Here is a 19,944-nt window from a genome sequence, read left to right on the forward strand (position 1 = left end):
GCCGCCCCTCATAGGGCTTGTTCTCCAGACCATTGATCATTTTAGTCGCCCATTTTAGTCTAGGATTTGGGGTGGCTTACACATGGCACAAAGTGCCAAAAACAGAACATGAAATGAAACACAATTAAACTACAAGTCTTATGTGTTGGTCTGTCTCCTGTTCCCAATTGTGCAAAAAAGTCCTTTTTTTGCTGATCCAACCTCTGCATGTTCCATTTTGCATTCCTGAAATGTTGTTTTGTCTCATGCTTCTGGATGCTTCTTGCTGAAACAATGTTAGATCATTGGGGTCCCTTCTACACTAATAATAATAATAATAATAATAATAATACTTTATTTATATACTGCTTCATCTCCGTCAGGTTCCCAGGTAACATCACAAAACATACAAAGTAAAAACAACATAACCATAAGATTAACAAAACAAAATATAGCATAGAAATTGTCGCCATAACACACATATATTAAAAGTAATCCTGCTTGTTCAAGGCAATTTAAAATTTTTAAAGGCCGGGACAAGATTTGTGCAAGTCTAGGAGGCCCGGAAATTAAGTGCAATGCTATGGCAAGCAACAATAATATTTGGTACGGTCTGTGGCTGTTCATTCCGGGGCCATATAAAATCCAGCTTACCTGCTTTGAATTATATGGCAGTGTAGACTCATATAATCCAGTTCAAAACAGATAATGTGGATTGTCTGCTTTGATAATCTGGATTATATGGCCATGTAGAAGGAGCCTGAGACAAGCCTGTGAAGTTTTTCCTGGCACATCGTCGTCGTCGTCATCATCATCATCATCAGTGATCTCTCATGTCCAAGTATGATTGCTTTCCAAGTGTAGGGTCTTGGCAGTGGGTCCGTGGATGACTGCAGAGACCTGTTCTTGATCTACATGTCCTTTCATAGTGAGGACATTGATTTCCAAATGGAAGGCAGTCCCAACAAGGGTTGGCTTGACACACCTTCCTCTTCGTGCATTTCTCCCTTTCTCCCTCCATTCATGCCTTTTCGAATCCGACAGCACTGTTGGTAACAGCTGACCTCCAGTTAGAGTGCTTGAGGGCCAAGTTCCCAGTTCTCTGTGTCTATGCCACAATTTTTAAGGTTGGCTTTAATCCCATCTTTAAATCTCTTTTCCTGTCCACCAACATTTTGTTTTCCATTCTTGAGTTGAGTGTAGAGTAACTGCTTTGGGAGACAGTGATTGAGCATTTGGACAATATGGCCAGTTCAGCAGTGTTGATGGCGGAGGATCATCGCTTCAGTGCTGGTGGTCTTTGCTTTTTCCAGAATGCTGACATTTGTCCACCTGTCTTCCCAAGAGATTTGCAGGATTTTTCAGAGTCAAAGCTGATGGAATCGTTCCAGGAGTTGAGAGTGACATTTGTACACACAAAAACAAGACAAAGCCTTACTTAACTAAAATCAGAAATCATTCTGAGAAAGCAGAACCTGGGATTTTGACAAAGAATACCATTAGCTTGAAGTATGGGCTGCAGCTCCAAAAAAAAAAAATCCCTGTTGTGTCCACTGAGATCTTTGCCAAAGAAATCTCTTCCTTTCCACTTTTCAGCATCGGGACTGTGGTGCAGCTGTCTGAGTATCAGCTGCATTAAGATCACTTCTGACCAAAAGGTCATGAGTTCGAAGCCAGCCCGGGTCAGAGTGAGCTTCCGACCAATTGTGTAGCTTGTTGTCGACTTTTGGTGGCCAGAAAAGTTAAATAGCCTCTGACATCTGTCTGTATCTGTTGTGTGTCTTTGGCATTGGATATTTGCCATATATGTGTACATTGTAATCCGCCCTGAGTCCCCTGCGGGGTGAGAAGGGTGGAAGATAAATACTGTAAATAAATAAATAAATAAACTAGAATTAATGTTTTTCAGTTTTTCTTCCAGAAGGTTCCAACTCAACCCAGGAAGTATTATTGCTAGCCTGCATCTATTTTTGAAGAGTACTTTTTCTGTGTATTTGGAACTCCCCCATCGATCTCCTTTTCTTTACAGTGAGAACAAGCTCTATGAGGAGTGGCATGTTTAGCATGAAGAAGAGGAGGCTGAGAGGAGACATGATAGCCATGTATAAATACGTGAGAGGAAGTCATAGGGAGGAGGGAGCAAGCTTGTTTTCTGCTGCCCTAGAGACTAGGATGCGGAACAATGACTTCAAACTATAAGAAAGGAGATTCCATCTGAACATTAGGAACTGTGAGAGCTGTTCAGCAGTGGAACTCTCTGCCCCGGAGTGTGGTGGAGACTAATTCTTGGAGGCTTTTAAACAGAGGCTGGATGGCCACCTGTCAGGGGTGCTTTGAATGCAATTTTTCTGCTTCTTGGATGGCAATTTTTCTGCTTCTTGGATGGCCCATGAGGTCTCTTCCAACTCTAGGATTCAATGATTCAGTGTGGGCAAGAGGGAGAGTTTTTTGCCCACCTCTCCCCTCTTTTTGTAAACCTTTCTTTTCCCCTTTCTCCTAATTGTGGCACCACAGCTCCTGCCACCTCCAGGAATCTGAATCAAGTTCTCTACAACTACAAGAAAGGAGATCCCATCTGAACATGAGGAAGAACTTCCTGACTGTGAGAGCCGTTCAGCAGTGGAACTCTCTGCCCCAGAGTGTGGTGGAGGCTCCTTCTTTGGAGGCTTTTAAACAGAGGCTGGATGGCCATCTGTCAGGGGTGCTTTGAATGCAATATTCCTGCTTCTTGGCAGGGGGCTGGCCTGGATGTCCCATGAGGTCTCTTCCAACTCTATGATTCTATGATTCTACAATGTATTTATCAACAGCCTGTCTTGGAACTGCCTTGATCGGTACTGTTCCATTATTTGGGTGGAGACCACAAGGGGGTGATAGAGAGAGGACAATCCATTTTACGGGGATGGTGGGTTGAAGGAGCAAAACTATATTCCCCTATTTTCTTATTATCCCCCCTCCCCCCAATGTCACTGTCATGGAAACAACCCATGAAATGGAGAGAGAGGGAGGAAGAATAACCAGTGAAGATGGGGGGAATGGCCTTCATCCTTCAACTTCCCCCTCCCCATAAAATGGACTATCCTTCTCTGTCTAGCACCCCCTTTTGGCCTCCGCCCAGATAATAGAACAGTACCTTTGGTCTTTGTGAGTTTGCTTCTTTGAGTTACTACCTCCACATTCTAAAACAAATGTATTATTACTGTGTGTGTGTGGAATAATAATAATAATAATAATAATAATAATAATAATAATAATCTTTATTTATACCCCGCCACTATCTCCCCAATGGGGACTCGGAACGGCTTACATGGGGTCAAGCCCGGACAACATAGGAAGGGGGAATATTGTATGTACTGAGTTTCCATTATAACAACGCTACTTTAGAAGGCTACCGATCACAACTGCCAGTCTAAATTTCCCTGTTAAAATGGGGATCCCGGTGAAATATTCTAACTGTTGCATGTCTAGTTGCAAGGAAACGATTCTCCACAAAAATTATAGGGCAGACTGTAATAGGCAAGTTTGCCTTTGATATTTTTGTTGCCAGAGTTTAATATGATGCCCCTGAGAACACCCTGACCTGCCAAGTACTCCCAGAAAAGCAATCCTACGACACGACAGAACTAGGGCAGCAATCTACAAATATGTCTCTTGAACAGCTGCTGGTGGTGCTGGTTTCTCTTGGTACACATATATAACGATTAAGGGCCCTTCTGCACAGCCATCTAACCCCGAATATCAAGGCAGATAATCCACAATATCTGCTTTGAACCCGGTTATCTGAGTCTACCATATATTCCAGTTCAGTGTGGATTTTATACAGCTGTGTGGAAGGGGCCTTAGGCTTATCCTCTATGGCAGTGGTTCTCAACCTGTGGGTCCCCAGGTATTTTGGCCTACAACTCCAAGAAATCTCAGCCAGTATACCAGCTGTTAGGATTTTTGGGAGTTGAAGGCCAAAATATCTGGAGACCTACAGGTTGAGAACCACTGTTCTATGGGGAACGGGTGCAGAATTGGTAGAGAAACATGATTAGCCTGAAGAAACAAAAGATTGTTACAATTAGAAGCGGATGGTTTGAAATTTGGGACACATGCTTGTCTTTGATATGATAAAATAAAAGACGATTCAAACTTTAATGATCACGTCATAAGGATTTTGCGACAGTGGAATAAATATAAGTACAAATTTTATTCAAAGATGTCACTACGGTGTTCTCCACATGAAGACGTGTTTAGAACAGACATTTCTTTGGAAGGAAATTCGGCCCAATCTACATTGATTTATAAGATTATCTGCTTTGAACTGGATTATATGGCAGTGTAGACTCAAATAATCCAGTACAAAGCAAATAAAGTGGATTATCTGCTTTTATAATCTAGACTAGCTGTCCCCTGCCACGCGTTGCTGTGGCCCAGTCTGGTGATCTGGAAAATAAAGTACTGAGAAAGTGTTGGTTTCTAATATATGTAATTTCTTTATGTTTGTGGAGAAACAGTATTTCTTGCTGTTCCTTTGTCAGTGCTGATGTGGTGTCTGGTTTGCTTACTCAGGAACATGCAACATATAATTGTCCATCTTTAGGGGTCCCTTTCAAATCTATGATACTATATCTGTGTGTGTGTGAATCATATATGTATCTATATCTATGGCTGGAAGGCTCTTTGTCAGGAGGGCTTTGGTTACAGTTTCTGCCCTGGTGAAGAGAGTTGGACTGGGTGGCCTTAAGTATTTTCTGTTGGTCATGGGAGTTCTGTGTGGGAAGTTTGGTCCAATTCTGTTGTTGGTGGGGTTCAGAATGCTCTTTGATTGTAGGTGAACTATAAATCCCAGTAACTACAACTCCCAAATGTCAAGGTCTATTTCCCCCAAACTTGAGCATATGGAGTATTTGTGCCAAGTTGCTCTAGATCCTTCATTGTTTAAGTCCATAGTGCTCTCTGGATGTAGGTGAACTACAACTCCAAAACTCAAGGTCAATACCCACCAAACCCTTCTAGTGTTTTCTGTTGGTCATGGGAGTCCTGTGCACTAAATAGTTTAAATTCCATCGTTGGTGGAGTCCAGAATGCTCTTTGTTTGTAGGTGAACTATAAATCCCAGCAACTACAACTCCCAAATGACAAAATCATTTTTTTAAAAATGATGGTAATTCCTTGGGTTAGTAGGTGTCTTGTGGCCAAATTTGGCAGCAATTCGTCCAGCGGATTTTGAGTTATGTCACTCAAAATGAACAGAGCATTTAGATATAGATAGGTAGGTAGGTAGATAGATAGATAGATAGATAGATAGATAGATAGATAGATAGAGTGGACCCCCCCCCCCCCCCACACACACACACACACCTTGCTGGATTCTCACCTTGTTGTGGTAAGGGGGCTTCTGTGTTCCAGTGAATTTATGAGCAAAGATGTTGAGTCATGTAATCCCAGAGGGGTCTACGATGGCAGTGTTGTCATAGTGGAGGAACCAGACCAAAAACACACACACACAATCTGAAGCCCTCAACAGCAGAGCAGGAGGATGATACATGTTACAACAGCTGCGAAGGTGGAAGAAGGCTGCAACTGATGAGAGGCTGCCAGTTTTAGGTTAACCATGCAATTGGGTCAAAACTTTCTCTGTGAAGACTGTGTGTTGAAAACACATAAAACAAAAAAGGTCCCATGGCAATCAGTGAGAGGTGAAGGGAGCAGAAATGTGAAATCTGGAAGCTCCCTAGCCACAGACTGTCACATGGGAATCAGTTGTGCTAACTCATGATCTGAGGCAGTTGAGCAATTCGGCAGCTCTATCCACATCTGAGCAGCCCTATTTAGGATCCACTCTGTTCACCCCCCATAAGGGGAGAGAGCTAGAAAAGGTCCCCTAAAAATAGTCTGTCTGCCTCTCTTATTTATCCCTGCCTGCCACATCCAGAGGGGTCACCATCTTGTGGTCAAAAAAAGACAAATGCAAAAGATAAACCTCACAACATCTGAGGATGTTTACCACAGATGCAGGTGAAACGTCAGGAGAGAATGCTTCTAGAACATGGCCATACAGTCTGAAAAACCTATAACAACCCAGTGATTCCAGCCATGAAAGCCTGCGACAATAAATTAAGACAAATGAACTTTGGAACATACATTGTTGAATAATACAGGCAATGAATGTCCTGAACGTAGGACTGCAAGGAACCTGAGACATTTTAACATCAATATCGCAGCAATCTAAGAGAACCGAAGAGCAAGAGAGGGACAACTGAAGGAAGAAAAAGGAGGCTATACCTTATTCTGGAAGGGACTGCCTGACAAAACAACAAATACATGGAGTCAGCTTTGCTATCAGAAATGACCTGGTGAAGCATCTGTCTGAGGCACCCATCAGCATTAATGAACAACTCTCGTCACTCCGAATCTTGTCAAAAACCAGTAGACAAATATCATAAGTGCCTATGCACCAACACTAGATGCTGATGAAGACATCAAGGAAAAATTCTAATGTCAGCTGGATACCATCATATCTGAGACACCTAAGGAAGATGCAAGAGTAGAGTGAAATTTCAACCTGTGGCCAGGAACTATAGGAAAAGACGGGACTAGAAACAGCATCTCGAATAGCATCCTACTTCTCACCAAATGTGCCGAACACAACCTTGTCATCACCAACACAAAGAAAAATAAGTTTAAGACATCACAAAAGAGCATTGGCAGCCAGAGACCACCGTGATGTGCTTCTCACAAGAGCCATGACAAGTGATGAATGCTAGACAAACCACTGATTAATTTGATTCATAATAGCCATCAAGATTGCTCCCAAACGTAGATTTCAAGAAAGACAGATAAGGCGTAAAAGGAACACGTAACACATTTCTCCCTGTTAAAATCATTTTTTCTCCTTACAGCCCCCCTCTCTAATTATTGTCAATCTGGATTCTGATTCTGTCTTTGGGTTTTTAGCTGCCCCTCTTAATTTTGTGCAAATCTGATAAGCATGCCTTTCTATTCCCATCATCCAAGTCACTGATAAAGATGTTGGACAGCATTGAGCCCAGGGCAGAACCCTGTGGCATCACACTGGTCATTTCTCTCCAAGATAAATAGAAGCCATGGCTAAGCACTCTCTAGGAAGCCTGAATTCATTCTGCACTTTAGATTTTCTGACATGATAAACTAAGACTTTGTACATTTCTTGAGAAAACACAGCTCACTGGAAAAGGCAAACAGTAGGGAAAGCGGAATACCTTGTTACAGATGGATAGACTAAATCAAAGAAGCAACCAAGGGCCTGTTGTTGATAGTGTGACCCTAAGTCAAAGTTGACTTGACAGTTAACAATGAATCCTGATTTTTTAAAAGGGGCTTGTTTGAAGATATGAGCCATTGCTAATTAGAAGACTAATATGAGACTGCTTATAATGAAAAAGGGTTTTTTTGTGATGATCTAGTGGTTTCTTATATATTTGGCTAAGCAGGAAAACCTTTTGCAGCTCCTCTTAAGAAAACATCCAAGACCAGATCAGGACAATCTAATCATGCTTGTTGTTGTTCATTTGTTCAGTCGTTTCTGACTCTTCGTGACTTCATGGCCCAGTCCATGCCAGAGCTCCCTGTCGGTCTTCACCACCCCCAGCTCCTTCAAGGTCAATCCAGTCACTTCAAGGATACCATCCATCCATTTCGCCCTTGGTCGCCCCCTCTTCCTTTTTCCTTCCATTTTCCCCAGCATCATTGTCTTCTCTAAGCTTTCCTTTCTTCTCATGATGTGGCCAAAGTACTTCATCTTGGCCTCCACTATCCTTCCCTCCAATGAACAGTCAGGCTTTATTTCCTGAAGTATGGACTGGTTGGATCTTCTCACTGTACAAGGCACTCTCAGAACTTTCCTCCAACACCACAGTTCAAAAGCATCTATCTTCCTTTGCTCAGCCTTTCTTATGGTCCAGCTCTCACATCCGTAGGTGACTACGGGGAATACCATTGCTTTAACTATGTGGATATTTGTTGCCAGAGTGATGTCTCTACTCTTCATTATTTTATCAAGATTGGTCATTGCTCTTCTCCCAAGAAGTAAGCGTCTCCTGATTTCCTGGCCACAGTCTGCATCTGCAGTAATCTTTGCACCTAGAAATACAAAGTCTGTCACGGCCTCCAAGTTTTCTCCCTCTATTTCCCAGTTTCAATAATTCTTGTTGCCATAATCTTGGTTTTTTTTTTTTATATGTTTAACTGCAACCCAGCTTTTGCACTTTCTTCTTTCACCTTGATAAGAAGGCTCCTCAGCTCCTCCTTGCTTTCGGCCATCAAAGTGGTGTCATCTGCATATCTAAGGTTGTAAATGTTTCTTATTGGATAAAGATAAATTTGTCTCATTCCAAATGTCAAGGTTTACCATTCAAGTGACTGCATTAACGTTAAAGCCTATAACGTCTGTGACAAACAAAACTGGTAGACCAGATATTCCAGTATGGGTTTTAGGATTGGCAGATAATGGTTTTGATTCGGTTTAGGACTTTTTGCACTTTGAACTACACCTTTCATATTTCTGCATTATCTGAAGGTGAATCAGAATATGAATGATTCAGGCCAGATCATGCAAGGTAATTTCTCTGAATACTATCCATTTGTGTGCATTTAATACTGGAGTAACGGCAACTCTTACCAAGTGTATAACTTGAAACCTACTGATTCAAACCTGTGTCCGGAACTATTTTTCAATAAATGATTGAGGTTATGACAGAGATATTAACACATAGCAAACACCTATTATTTATTAATAAATTAGTACACCAGAAGGCAAGTTCTTCCAAAATCCTAGCATCACCACCTCACAGCACGGAAGCAAATGCCGTTTTGTGACATCATCTCCCAAATAAGCATTACTGTAGACCAGTTGTTCCTCGAGCATGGTAGTTGCGAATATAATAGAGGCAAGTTTCTTACAATGCAGCATTTTAATAAAAAGTGAAGTGTGTTTGGAGGAGGAAATGCTAAGACCAAGTGAAGTCTTTGAAACATACCTATTGGTCACATCTGTATAAAAAATGCACCCACCCACGCAACCACACATACACACAAAAACAATGTTAAAGCACAGATCAGTAAACCTTATAGAAGGATCAATGTGGCACCACCAGGGTTCGTCGCTTTCCAGAGTCCAGCTCCAGGTGCTACTCCAAACTGACCAAAATTACCAAGCTTTCTGAGATCCTAAAATGGCAAGGCAATATATTCCATTGTGTTGAGGGTACAGAATTACATTCAGCTGCAGACCAAAATGTCTTATTATCTTGAAGGCTGGAGAAGTTACAGTCAAAATGCCTCTGCTTTAGAGCAGCACAGGTCACTACCGTTATCTGCTTTGTCAAGAAGACAACCATACAATAAATAGCTATGCTAGTAAATTGTCAATACATGTGAATCAGTTTTTTTTTAAAGTTCTCTTGAGAAAAAGCCCGACCATAACAACAATGAACAAGACAGGAAATAAAAATTAAAAATACCTGAAGTGAAAAGTGGAGGGGAGGGTCATGTTATTTTTTTTCTTTTTAAAAATAATAATAATAAAAACAACTCAAAATTGTTCTGACCAAATTATGGTTAAGTACAAATTTGAAATCAACAGATAAAAAATTAACAGAAGACTTGTGTTTTTAAGCAATTAAAATAAAAGATTTGAATGAGAAATTAAAAGGTTGTAATGAGGAGGGAAAAGCTTTTAATTCAGGAATAAAGATGACAGGGTGCAAAGGTTTGCAAACTCCTGTCCCCACCAGCGTAAAACCTAGAAGAAAATACTGGCCATGGTTCTACAAAATATCCTGCCTGCTCATTGCCTTTAGCAAGTGCCAAGCAAGTACAAGCGGCAGCCAGAGTGTGGGTGAAGAGTGCACTTGGTGACCATGGTCTAAAGCAAGTCGGGGAGGTGGCTATAGACTGAATCCAGGAGTGTCTGACTTGCTTCTTGGCTTTTGACCCCAGCAATTTCAAAAAGCTGATCCAGCTTGTCCTCTGCCTGTGGAATTTCTTCAATAGCATGCAGCTCATCAGGGTTCAGAATGTGAAGCATGTCATCAAAGATGGGCTGCAGGTCACATGGATCCAGGCGCACCTGGCGCAGCACCGTGTCTTTCTTTTCTGTTAAAAGAGGGAATTTTACCGTTAATTAAAAGCTTTCCAAAGACTTTTACTTCCTCTGACACATTCAAACTGAAACCTCAACTAAAAGTCAAATTATAAACTACTCTAATCAGAATAAGCTGCATTTATTATGTCAAGTCCACCCAACTCAACCATAAACATCCTATGTAAATCCTACCCATTACATAATGAGTTTCCTCCCATTCCTGTTGTCAACTACTAACATGGCATGCAAGTGGGGAAACCCAAACATAATGGGGCAGATGCACACAGTAATTATGTCCAGTTGATAGTCTTCTTGATCCCAATGCAATATCTAAAGTGATTCTCAGATCTAGTTCAAAGCTACCTGTGTCCAGATCACTTCCACCATTGTCGTAAGGTTAGATACATATGCTCAGGGATGAGTTTTGTAAGCAGGAGTTTCTTTATGTCCAGTGCAACCCTGCTCATAGATGCAATTCCTACCAGATACTGCACCTACCAGATACTCCTTAGCACACACCACTGGAGGACATCTGTATGCAATTACTTCACAGATATGACTGAAAAAGTAATGCAATCCGGAATCTAATAAAATACTCTGAACAGAAAATAAAGCCTGAAGAGACATCTAACAGCTTCATTCCAGACTTTCTGGAAAGCCACATCATCCTATATGGGCCTGTTTTGCTTTTGAGATTTTTAGGGGCAGATTTCTGCTCAGTCTCACCACCCTCACAGACATGTTGGTGGGGACATAAAGGAAGGCCTTCTTAATAGCTGCTCATAGACTGTGAAACTTTACTCTCCTTCTTTTGGCAGGCCAAGATTTTTTATGTAAACACATTTTTGGCCACTGACTTGAATCTTCCAGTTTTGATAGCTGTATTTTTTCTTAATCATTGTTATGATCTGAATTCTTTTAAATTGTTCTTGAATCTGAACTTATAAAATATGATTATTTATTTAATATAAGAGCTAATTTAACTGTTTTAACTGTTCTTTACTATTTTGATTGTTAAATGTATTGTGTTTTAATGTACTCTATCCTCTAAATTACCTTATGTTCTGCATAGCAGAAAGGCAGAATATAAATAAACAAACCTCTTTCTCATTTGTTAAAGATTAAAGACATGTTCTGACCAGCTACTTCTTTTAAATCTAGCTTTCATCCCTAACTCAGAATTTAGAATTGCTGGCTTGTTCTATGTCACCACTGCACAAGTTGAGCCACAAAAACAGTAGATCAGTGGTTCTCAACTTGGGGTCCCCAGATGTTTTTGGCCTACAACTCCCAGAAATCCCAGCCAATTTACCAGCTGTTAGGTTTTCTGGGAGTTGAAGGCCAAAAACATCTGGGGACCCACAGGTTGAGAACCACTGCAGTAGACAGACATGTGCCCAAAGCATGCTGTAACCTGGGCTAAGGTTTCTTCAGAAGGACACACATGCATAGATACCAAAACAACATTCTTCCTCTCTCACTTCTACATTTTTTATTTTAAAAAAAGGAAGAGTCAGCTCAGTATTGCAGCTGTCATGGTAAACCTGGGCAACCCATGTTGACGTTTATATCAGTTTCAACGTATTCGTCTGTAACTGACTTTCCAGGTGTGCCATGATCAGGGGAGCAATCATATATGTTGCCCTGAGCATCACCAAAGATAGATAAACTAAAATAATTTAAGATGTTTGGACTGTATCACGCCTTTCGTAAAAACAAGAATCATAAACAATGATTCTTAAGAAACTAATGCTGTGTTTTAATGGCAAAGTGGAAGTTTGCACTCCTATAAAAAAATTTCATTGACCACTAAACTAAATTAATTAATGGGACAATGAAAAACAACTTTTTAATATTAAAGTGCATTTCATACTGCTGAAAAATGATACCTTTGGTAATAAAGGAGCCTGTTCGGCTAAGAGCAGAAGAACCACTGGAAGTTGAATCACAGCGTAGAAGAGGTTCTGACTCATCCACAAAGAAACACTTGTTCTTCTCCAAGGGCGACGGCTCTACAGGGATGATGGCTGAATCTGGTTTTGGATCTGGACTCGGAGTGGGACTTTGGGGGCCAGGACTTACAGGGAGAGCCAACTTGTCATTTTCAAGCTGAAAGAGAAAGACCCAAAATGCATCAGGATACAACAATTTAGGAAAACACTAACCACATTTGTGTCTAGAATTAAATGACAGCATACTGTAAAATTTTGGTAATATTGTCAATACTTGTTGTAGAAAACATGTGATTGCTTCATAGAGACCTCAGTGCAACAGTAATTAATGCAAACAGATTAGAATTAAGAAAACAGAACACTTGAGAGGGGGGATGGGACTATGCATCCTAGAGTTTTGAACTGCAAAGGGTAAACCATTTTTTTAACCAATATCCATTTATTTTTTTGAAAACAAGGGAAGTTCTTTTTCTCCACTAGTCCAGTATTCTCATCTTTGGAGGAACACTTTCTAGGTAGATAGAGTACTTGTCCATTTAATACACAAATAAGATCAACAATAAGTAATGTCATGTTTTGGTAACTACTTTGTAAACAGAGTATTAGAATGAAATTAATGGCTTTTTTTCAAAAACATATTAAGAAAATGGTTAGAATTATTCATAAAACTTGTACTTGATAGAATTTCCTTCTATGATTATATTAATAACTCACAATGCTTTTCATAATTTCAAGGGTCTTAAAATATTTTTCAATGTATAAAAGTTCCTGAAAGGAATTTTGCTCTGTAAATTACTAATTTTAATTCCCTTTGCTAGTGAGCAATGAGTCTTAACAGTTATTGTTGTACTCCTTTAGCATAAAACACCGATTAGCAGAGAGCATATTATATAAAAGAAATATTACATCAGGAAACTTAATTTTTTAAAGTAGTTTAGAACCTTACGCAACTATATTTGGGTAAAATACTAAAATGGATTGATGAATTCATAGCACCACCAACTTCTTAATAGCTGGCAATAATTCAGATATCACAGCTGGAATCCTGTATGGGAGTTACATATGTGTAAACACTTTAGTTGCAATGCTAAGCAGTTAATACTGCACCCACCCACTCCAGGTATTGGGAAGCGGCTGCTCTGATTTCCCATTACTTAGGAAGCAATTTAACTACTAATGCCATCCTCTCCTGTTAGTGATCTTCAGTGTGATGGCAGAATCATGGTCCCTGTTGCAATTTCCCCTCAAGCTGGGTATTGCTCATATGGGGGAGGTGGGAAAGCTTGCCAACCGCTTCTCAAACAACTGGGAAGCATATCCTGGCTGATACCCAGGAAGTGACCATTGGGGACTTTCATTGTCCCTACATATCCTGTAAACCAAGAGCAACATAGGGATCATGAATATGTAATAGTCACGAACATGCAACTCTGAGTAGCACATTCATAACTGCCAAAGAGGATTTGAGCTATATATTTTTCTAGGACACTGTGCTTCATGTTGCTTGTGGGGTAACAATGAACACAGAAAAAGTGAGCTTCAGAACACGCATAGCTTCCACTCAACTATGATACAGAAACATAAAATCATGGGACATGACGTTCATTTCCCTGCTCAATGTAAGAACTTCAACTAGAGCTTTCCCAGCAGGTCCCGTTTCTTTTTATAAATATCCAGAGAAGGAGACCATTCTCCTACCTCTCTAGACCACAGATCCTTAAATTATGGGCTGGGACCCCAAACGGGGTCGCCATAACTGTATGTTGGGGTCATATTACCTTTGTGCACATGATGCTGAGGAATAAAATATTATTCGTTGGTAGGGTATGACTCTTATAGTATGATAAACTCAAAGATAATGTAGAATCATTTTGTGAAAAAGGCCATATTGAATCTAGGTAACAATGAACACAGAAAAAGTGAGTTCCAGAATTTGTTTTACACCCATAGCTTCCACTCAACCATTTCTCAAAAACTGAAACCCCTTATACACTTTTTATGGCAATAAAATGCCTTGGCAATTTTTGGTTTCAGAAGTGACCGAAACATGGAGATTTTGCTGAGGGAGGCATAAATAATTTTATGTATATATAACTGCCATCCCGGTCTTGTATCATTTGGAAACTTGATAAGTGTTCCCTCTTATCTCCCCTCTAAGTGATGGAGACACTCTAGATGAATATCTCCTTCCAGTTTGCAGCACAGCCATTGATGATGGCCCTTTTCCAACCAATTATGAATCTGACAGTATTTCCATCTATTCCATATCTAATCAGTTTGCTAATCAAAATATTAGTGATCCTTATCAAATGCTTGCCTGAAATCCAGATAAATAATGTATACATCATTCCCACATCTGATAAAAAAGATATAAGATTAATTTCACAGGATGTGCCTTGCCAAAAGTTGGCTCCTATTGATCACTGAACTGTCATCAATATACTTGCAGACAGACTCATATATAATCATATATAATTTTGTTTTGGTTTTTATTGAGGTCAGACTGACAGGTCCACAGCTTCATGGATCTTCAGTTTTGGCTTTTTAGAAGAGAGGGACATTGTCACTCCAGTTCTCCATACCACACCTGTTCTCCAAGATCTCTAAAAAATGATGGCACATGCTTCTGCAAGTGAGTCAGCAAGATCCTTCAGTACTTTGGGATGTACATGGTTAATCTAGTTCTACAAACCGGGTTAACAAGGTGGTTCATGATTTTTACCGGTTGTATGTTATATGTGCACCCTGGAGTGCTTTGTAAACTGCTTCGAGTCCCTTCGGGGAGATGGTGACAGGATATAAATAAAGTTTTATTATTATTAACTCATTTTTCATTCTGATTTGCAATTTGGATTCCTTGCCAAAGTATCTGCTGTTGCATAGAAGCACACAGTCTGTTTTTGTTTGTTTGTTTTTTGGAGAGAAGGAGCACTGCAGCAAAACAGATTTTGAGCACTGTACCTTTTTGGTGTGGTTTATTAACATTGTACTATCTCTGCTGAGTAGCAATCCCACAATTTCATTGGTTATTTACCACTTGGTCCAAATTTACTTGAAAAAAAAAAAAGAAGCTTCCTGATGCTTCCTGCTCACTAACCCAGATTCAGTCCATTTTGAGAATACATGAGTGGAGGTGGAAAGTAAAATGTTTTTCCTTCTCTGGGTTGTCCCCTTCAACCACCTGATTTATGTTGGTGAAGGAGTGCACAGCTTCACTCCTTCTGCATGACACAAAAGCACAAACTGATCTCTTGGCATCGTCCTTACCACGGCGTGCTTTTGTGTCCTTTTGCATGACACAAAAGCACAAACTGATCTCTTGGCATTGTCCTTACCACTGTGAAACATTGCAAAGGTTTTTTCCCCATTAGATTTTTTTTTACCTAATGAAATTCTTACTTTTCAAATTCTGAAACTATGACAAAGAATTTTAAGGAATCATATAAGATCCAGAAAACAAGTACAGTGAGACCTCAACTTCCAAGCATTCCAACATATGTACTTTTCGACTTCTGAGCCATCACTCAGCCTGAATTTCGTTTTAACTTCTGAGTGCCATTTTAACCTACGAGCAGTACAGAGGTTGCACTTGTATCAGAGGGAAAGCTCATGCAAGCACTCTGCATTCCTCCACCTGCCCCCCCCCCCCCCCGTATCCATCTCACCCCTCCTGCAACAGCTCAGCTGGCCTACCTGTCCTCTCTCTTTCTCTCTCGCTCCATCCGCCTCCCTTTCACCCTTTGTACCCTAGCGGCGGTAGCGGGCCTGGTCTCCTCTCTCTCCATCCACCTCTCTCTGCCTCCTCACGCTCTCATGGTGGCGGTGGAGCTGCTCTCTTTCTCTCTCTCCGTCTACCTCTCTCTTCCTCCTATGTGTAGTTGAGACCACGTAGCAGGAAAATTTATGAGGTTAAGTATTTAAAATCTATTGATTTAAAATCATTGGACTGTCGGCATTATGTTGGCTTTGAGTTTGTCTCTTTCAATTTGTTTAACTTTCTTAACACTGATTTAAGGTATCAGTTAAAGGATGATATAAAATATTTCAATAATTAAAAACACGAAGACTGCACCACTCCCTTGTTAGTTTAGATGAAAAATAAACTGCTCTAAATTTAATCGCTAATCCTAATTTGAACAGCCGCAGTGAATCTAAGCAATTTAACTAAGTGGGGCTAGGGACACAAAAAGTTGATTTTTCCTTTTTTATTTTCTCATGTGAATGTGCAGGTTCTGTCTTGCTGTTGCTACCTCAAATGTGCTTCCTTGCCACAGTGGCTGGAAGGAACCATGCAAGTTTATTTGTTTAAATTCTCTTTTATAATGTGTAATTGTTTTTATACATTTGTTATTTATAAAGTACATTTCCTTATTTAAAAACATGTGCCAAAAATCGGGGAGAGGGAGGTAGTCGAAGGGGGCAGAATGGATGGATAGTATTTCAATGGGAAAATTTGCTTTGAGATAAGAGCATTTTGACTTAAGAGCTCAGACAGAGAACAAATTAAACTAACTATCACTGTATGTGTAATTCAGGCAGAGGGCTTTTTTTTTTGTCGTGTCAGGAGCGACTGCTGGTGTGAGAGAATTGGCCGTCTGCAAGGACGTTGCCCAGGGGATGCCAGGATTATTTGATGTTTTTATCATCCTTGTGGGAGGCTTCTCTCATGTCCCTGCATGAGTAGCTGGAGCTAATAGAGGGAGCTCATCCGCCTCTCCCCGGATTCGAACCTTCGACCTGTCGGTCTTTAGTCCTGCTGGCACAGGGCTTTAACCCACTGCGCCACCGGGAGCTCCAACAGGCAGGGGGCTGTAATGATATGAAAATCCTAATACATGATCCTTCGAAAGAATAATATCTCACAGAAGCTATACATTTGCTTAGAGATTATTAAATAGCTCTTCCAATGCATTCCAGAAATGCCCCCCGCCTCACAAAATCCTTGCTTTTAAAGATATGCTGCTTTCTATGTGTGTATTGAAAGAAATAGACACAGTGGGGATAAAAACAACATATGGCTGTGAGCGATTTACCATCACTAAAATGAAAAGATGGCCTGAGTCTCTTAGGGCACCCTTCTCTTGGTGCCCTGCCAAGTGCTCTTACGTCAGCCAGCCGCTCTTCTGCTGCAGCCAGAGGTCTGTGCTGACTCACTGGGTGCCTCCTTGCCTGGGGGGGAAAGGAGTGGGCAAGAGGTGGGGGAGAGGGGAGGAGAAGCTTCTGGAAAGCAGAAGAACAAAGGAACAAATGACTCATCCCCCCTCCCTTTGTACACATGGAGGGCCTAGCCGGTTAATTAGATTCACAATTTGCACAAAGCAGCATTCATGTTAAGTCTGGAGACTCAAGTGAACTCAACTGTGCACATGCAGCCCGCACATGCCAAAAAGGAAGAAAATGCAAAAGCTGTTTGAATGCTGGCATTAGGGAGCCACATGTTTTTCTCTTGTACTGTTCTCTATTTGTACAAATAATGGAAAATTGGTCTATAACATATTAAGTGAAAGGATGGGTTTAAAAGTAGAAGAAAGGAATCACATTGCTTAAAACTCCCTTTGCTGGTGGAGACTGAGTGGGGTCTCTTGTTTTGCTGCTGCTTTGTCCAATATTTGGCAATGACTCCCCAAAGTTTCAGGCAGGGGTCTTTTCTAGCCAGGTCCTTACAACTGAAAGTGTGTGTGTGTGTGTGTGTGTGGAGGGGGCAGACATGAATTTTCCATACTTAAATCACTGTTCTCTGGGTCTCTCCCTGAAATGATCTTCAATTTATCCATGAATCATAAAAAATCCATAAGAAAATTGAGAAATGTTTGGTCAGGTGGTCTACTAATGTAGGACATAATATACATTTGTGGGGATGAGAAAAGATGAGGATTGAAGATATTACTACTTGTTACAATTTAAGAAAACAAAGTTTTAAAAAATTATGTACCAGTGCCACCTGTTACCAGACAGTAGCAAAATGCATAAAGGAGCTAGCAACAAATGCTGGAAATGGGCCAACGAGGTTGGCACCTTTTCTCATGTGTGATAAAACTGCCATAAATCTAAGAAGCTATTGATAAGTTCAAGAATTCAGAGATTTTTGAAAAAAAGAAGACCTGGTCTCAGACTGGAAGCATTCTTTTTTTATTTTTGTATTTATACAGAAAAAGGGGATATGGACATTTTGGCACATGGTGACAGCAGCACAAATAGTCTACATCAAATGTTGAAAAGTATTAAAGAGCCCATCTGAGGAGTAATAGATATTTATTATTTATTTATTTACTTCATTTCTACCCCTGCCTTTCTCGACCTGAGAGGGGACTCAAGGGGGATTACAAATCCAGCAAAAAATCAATGCAGCACAGGTAAACAATAAAACACGTCTCATAAAAATATAAGCAATTACAACAATCTATCATTGTTATAGCCCATCTGAGGAGTAAAAGATTAGTAAATTACTAGACATTGCAGAGAGGGACAAGTTAAGGCAGCTGGTGAAGAAAATATATACAATAAAAAGCTGATGGTAATGAATAGGGGTGTGAGCAACGTAAAAAAAACACCTTTGTTCGTCTTAAGAAAAATCATGTGACCCCCATTTTGATTCTAAAGTGTTTCTAAAATGGCAGACGCGGTCTGTGATGAAAATATTACAGAGTACTGAAAATGTCATTAGTTTTTCATAAAGTTATTCGCCCATTTATGCCAATGGAGACACTAACTGTGCTCTTTCCTTTCTCAGTTTTAGGGCTATTGCGATGAAACGTGCTACAATTGTAGCACTTATTTACCATTCTAAGCCAGCCCACCCAAGTTTCAAAATGTTTTACTCAGCCACTGATTTTTGGGGAATCTTTAAAGTTTTGACAAAAACCTTTTTTAAATGTCTCTGTATGACCACAACATACCATAGAACTTAAGGATTTTCCTCCCAGTCCAGAAAAGATTTACTATCAGTCCTCTTTGCAGATTCAATTATTTATTGAAACTCTAAACTTTGTGGCTGGCTGCTGATACAGATGAACAATATTTATTATTTATTTATTTACATCATTTCTACCCCTGCTTTTCTCGACCTGAGAAGGGACTCAAAGAGGATTACAAATCCGGCAAAAATTCAATGCCGCACAGGTAAAGAATAAAACACATCTCATAAAAATATAAACAATCCAAGAATATAAGCAATTATAAAAATCTATCAGATTAAAACCACATATAAAACTCTGAGTCATGATCTCATGTCCAAATCTTTTTCCAAAATCCATAGCCCATTATTCAAGCTGTTGAAATTTCATTCTGTAGTTTCCTATTCACCAAACGCCTGCGTAAAAAGCCAGGTCTTAAGTTTCTTTCTAAAAACCAGGAAGTATGGCGCCTGTCTGGTGTCATTGGGGAGGGAGTTCCACAGCCAATAGCTCTCCCATACCTCACTGGGGCTTTCTGATGCAAGGAGAATTCTGGGAAATGTAGTTTAGGACAATGCCTTACATTCTATTTTATACTAACAATAGTCCAGCCCCCCCCCCCCCCCAAACAGTTTGAGGGACCATGAACCAGCCCTCTGCTTAGAAAGTCTGAGGACCCCTGGTGTAAGACATCAACAAAGTATAAAACTATATGTTTTCCTGACAATTGGGAAATCATATTTTTAAAGTAGGAAGGGGGGGAGGGGCAACTACAGGAAGTAGTTTTTGTAACTATGCTGGCGGGTGGGGGGAGAGATTGGATTTGTTCAGGTATTAATATTGTTCACTTTCTTCTTATGTCTTGCTTAGCTATGTGATGTTGGTTGATGCATCCTAAATTAATTTTATACAGTAAAACAATTTTAAAATCCATAATTTCAGTCTCCAAAACTGCTCTTAATTTATGCATAAGGTTGACTTACACACAAGGGTATACAGTACTGTTCTTGAT

At 40.2% G+C, this 19,944-nt stretch overlaps 1 protein-coding gene across 1 annotated transcript in view; it reads right to left on the bottom strand.

Moving 5' to 3' along the window:
- Positions 1-8,706: 8,706 nt before the first annotated feature.
- TNFRSF21 (TNF receptor superfamily member 21) overlaps positions 8,707-19,944 on the bottom strand; it is a 33,935-nt gene continuing 22,697 nt past the window's right edge. The window contains exons 5-6 of the mRNA XM_060785270.2: positions 11,977-12,196; positions 8,707-10,098 (exon numbers count right to left, since the gene is read on the bottom strand). Coding sequence (XP_060641253.2) covers positions 9,869-10,098; positions 11,977-12,196 — 450 coding nt within the window. The 3' untranslated portion in view covers positions 8,707-9,868. The remainder of the gene's footprint in view (positions 10,099-11,976; positions 12,197-19,944) is intronic.

Source organism: Anolis sagrei, chromosome 1 (assembly GCF_037176765.1).
Source record: "Anolis sagrei isolate rAnoSag1 chromosome 1, rAnoSag1.mat, whole genome shotgun sequence".
Classification (NCBI taxonomy): Eukaryota; Metazoa; Chordata; class Lepidosauria; order Squamata; family Dactyloidae; genus Anolis; species Anolis sagrei.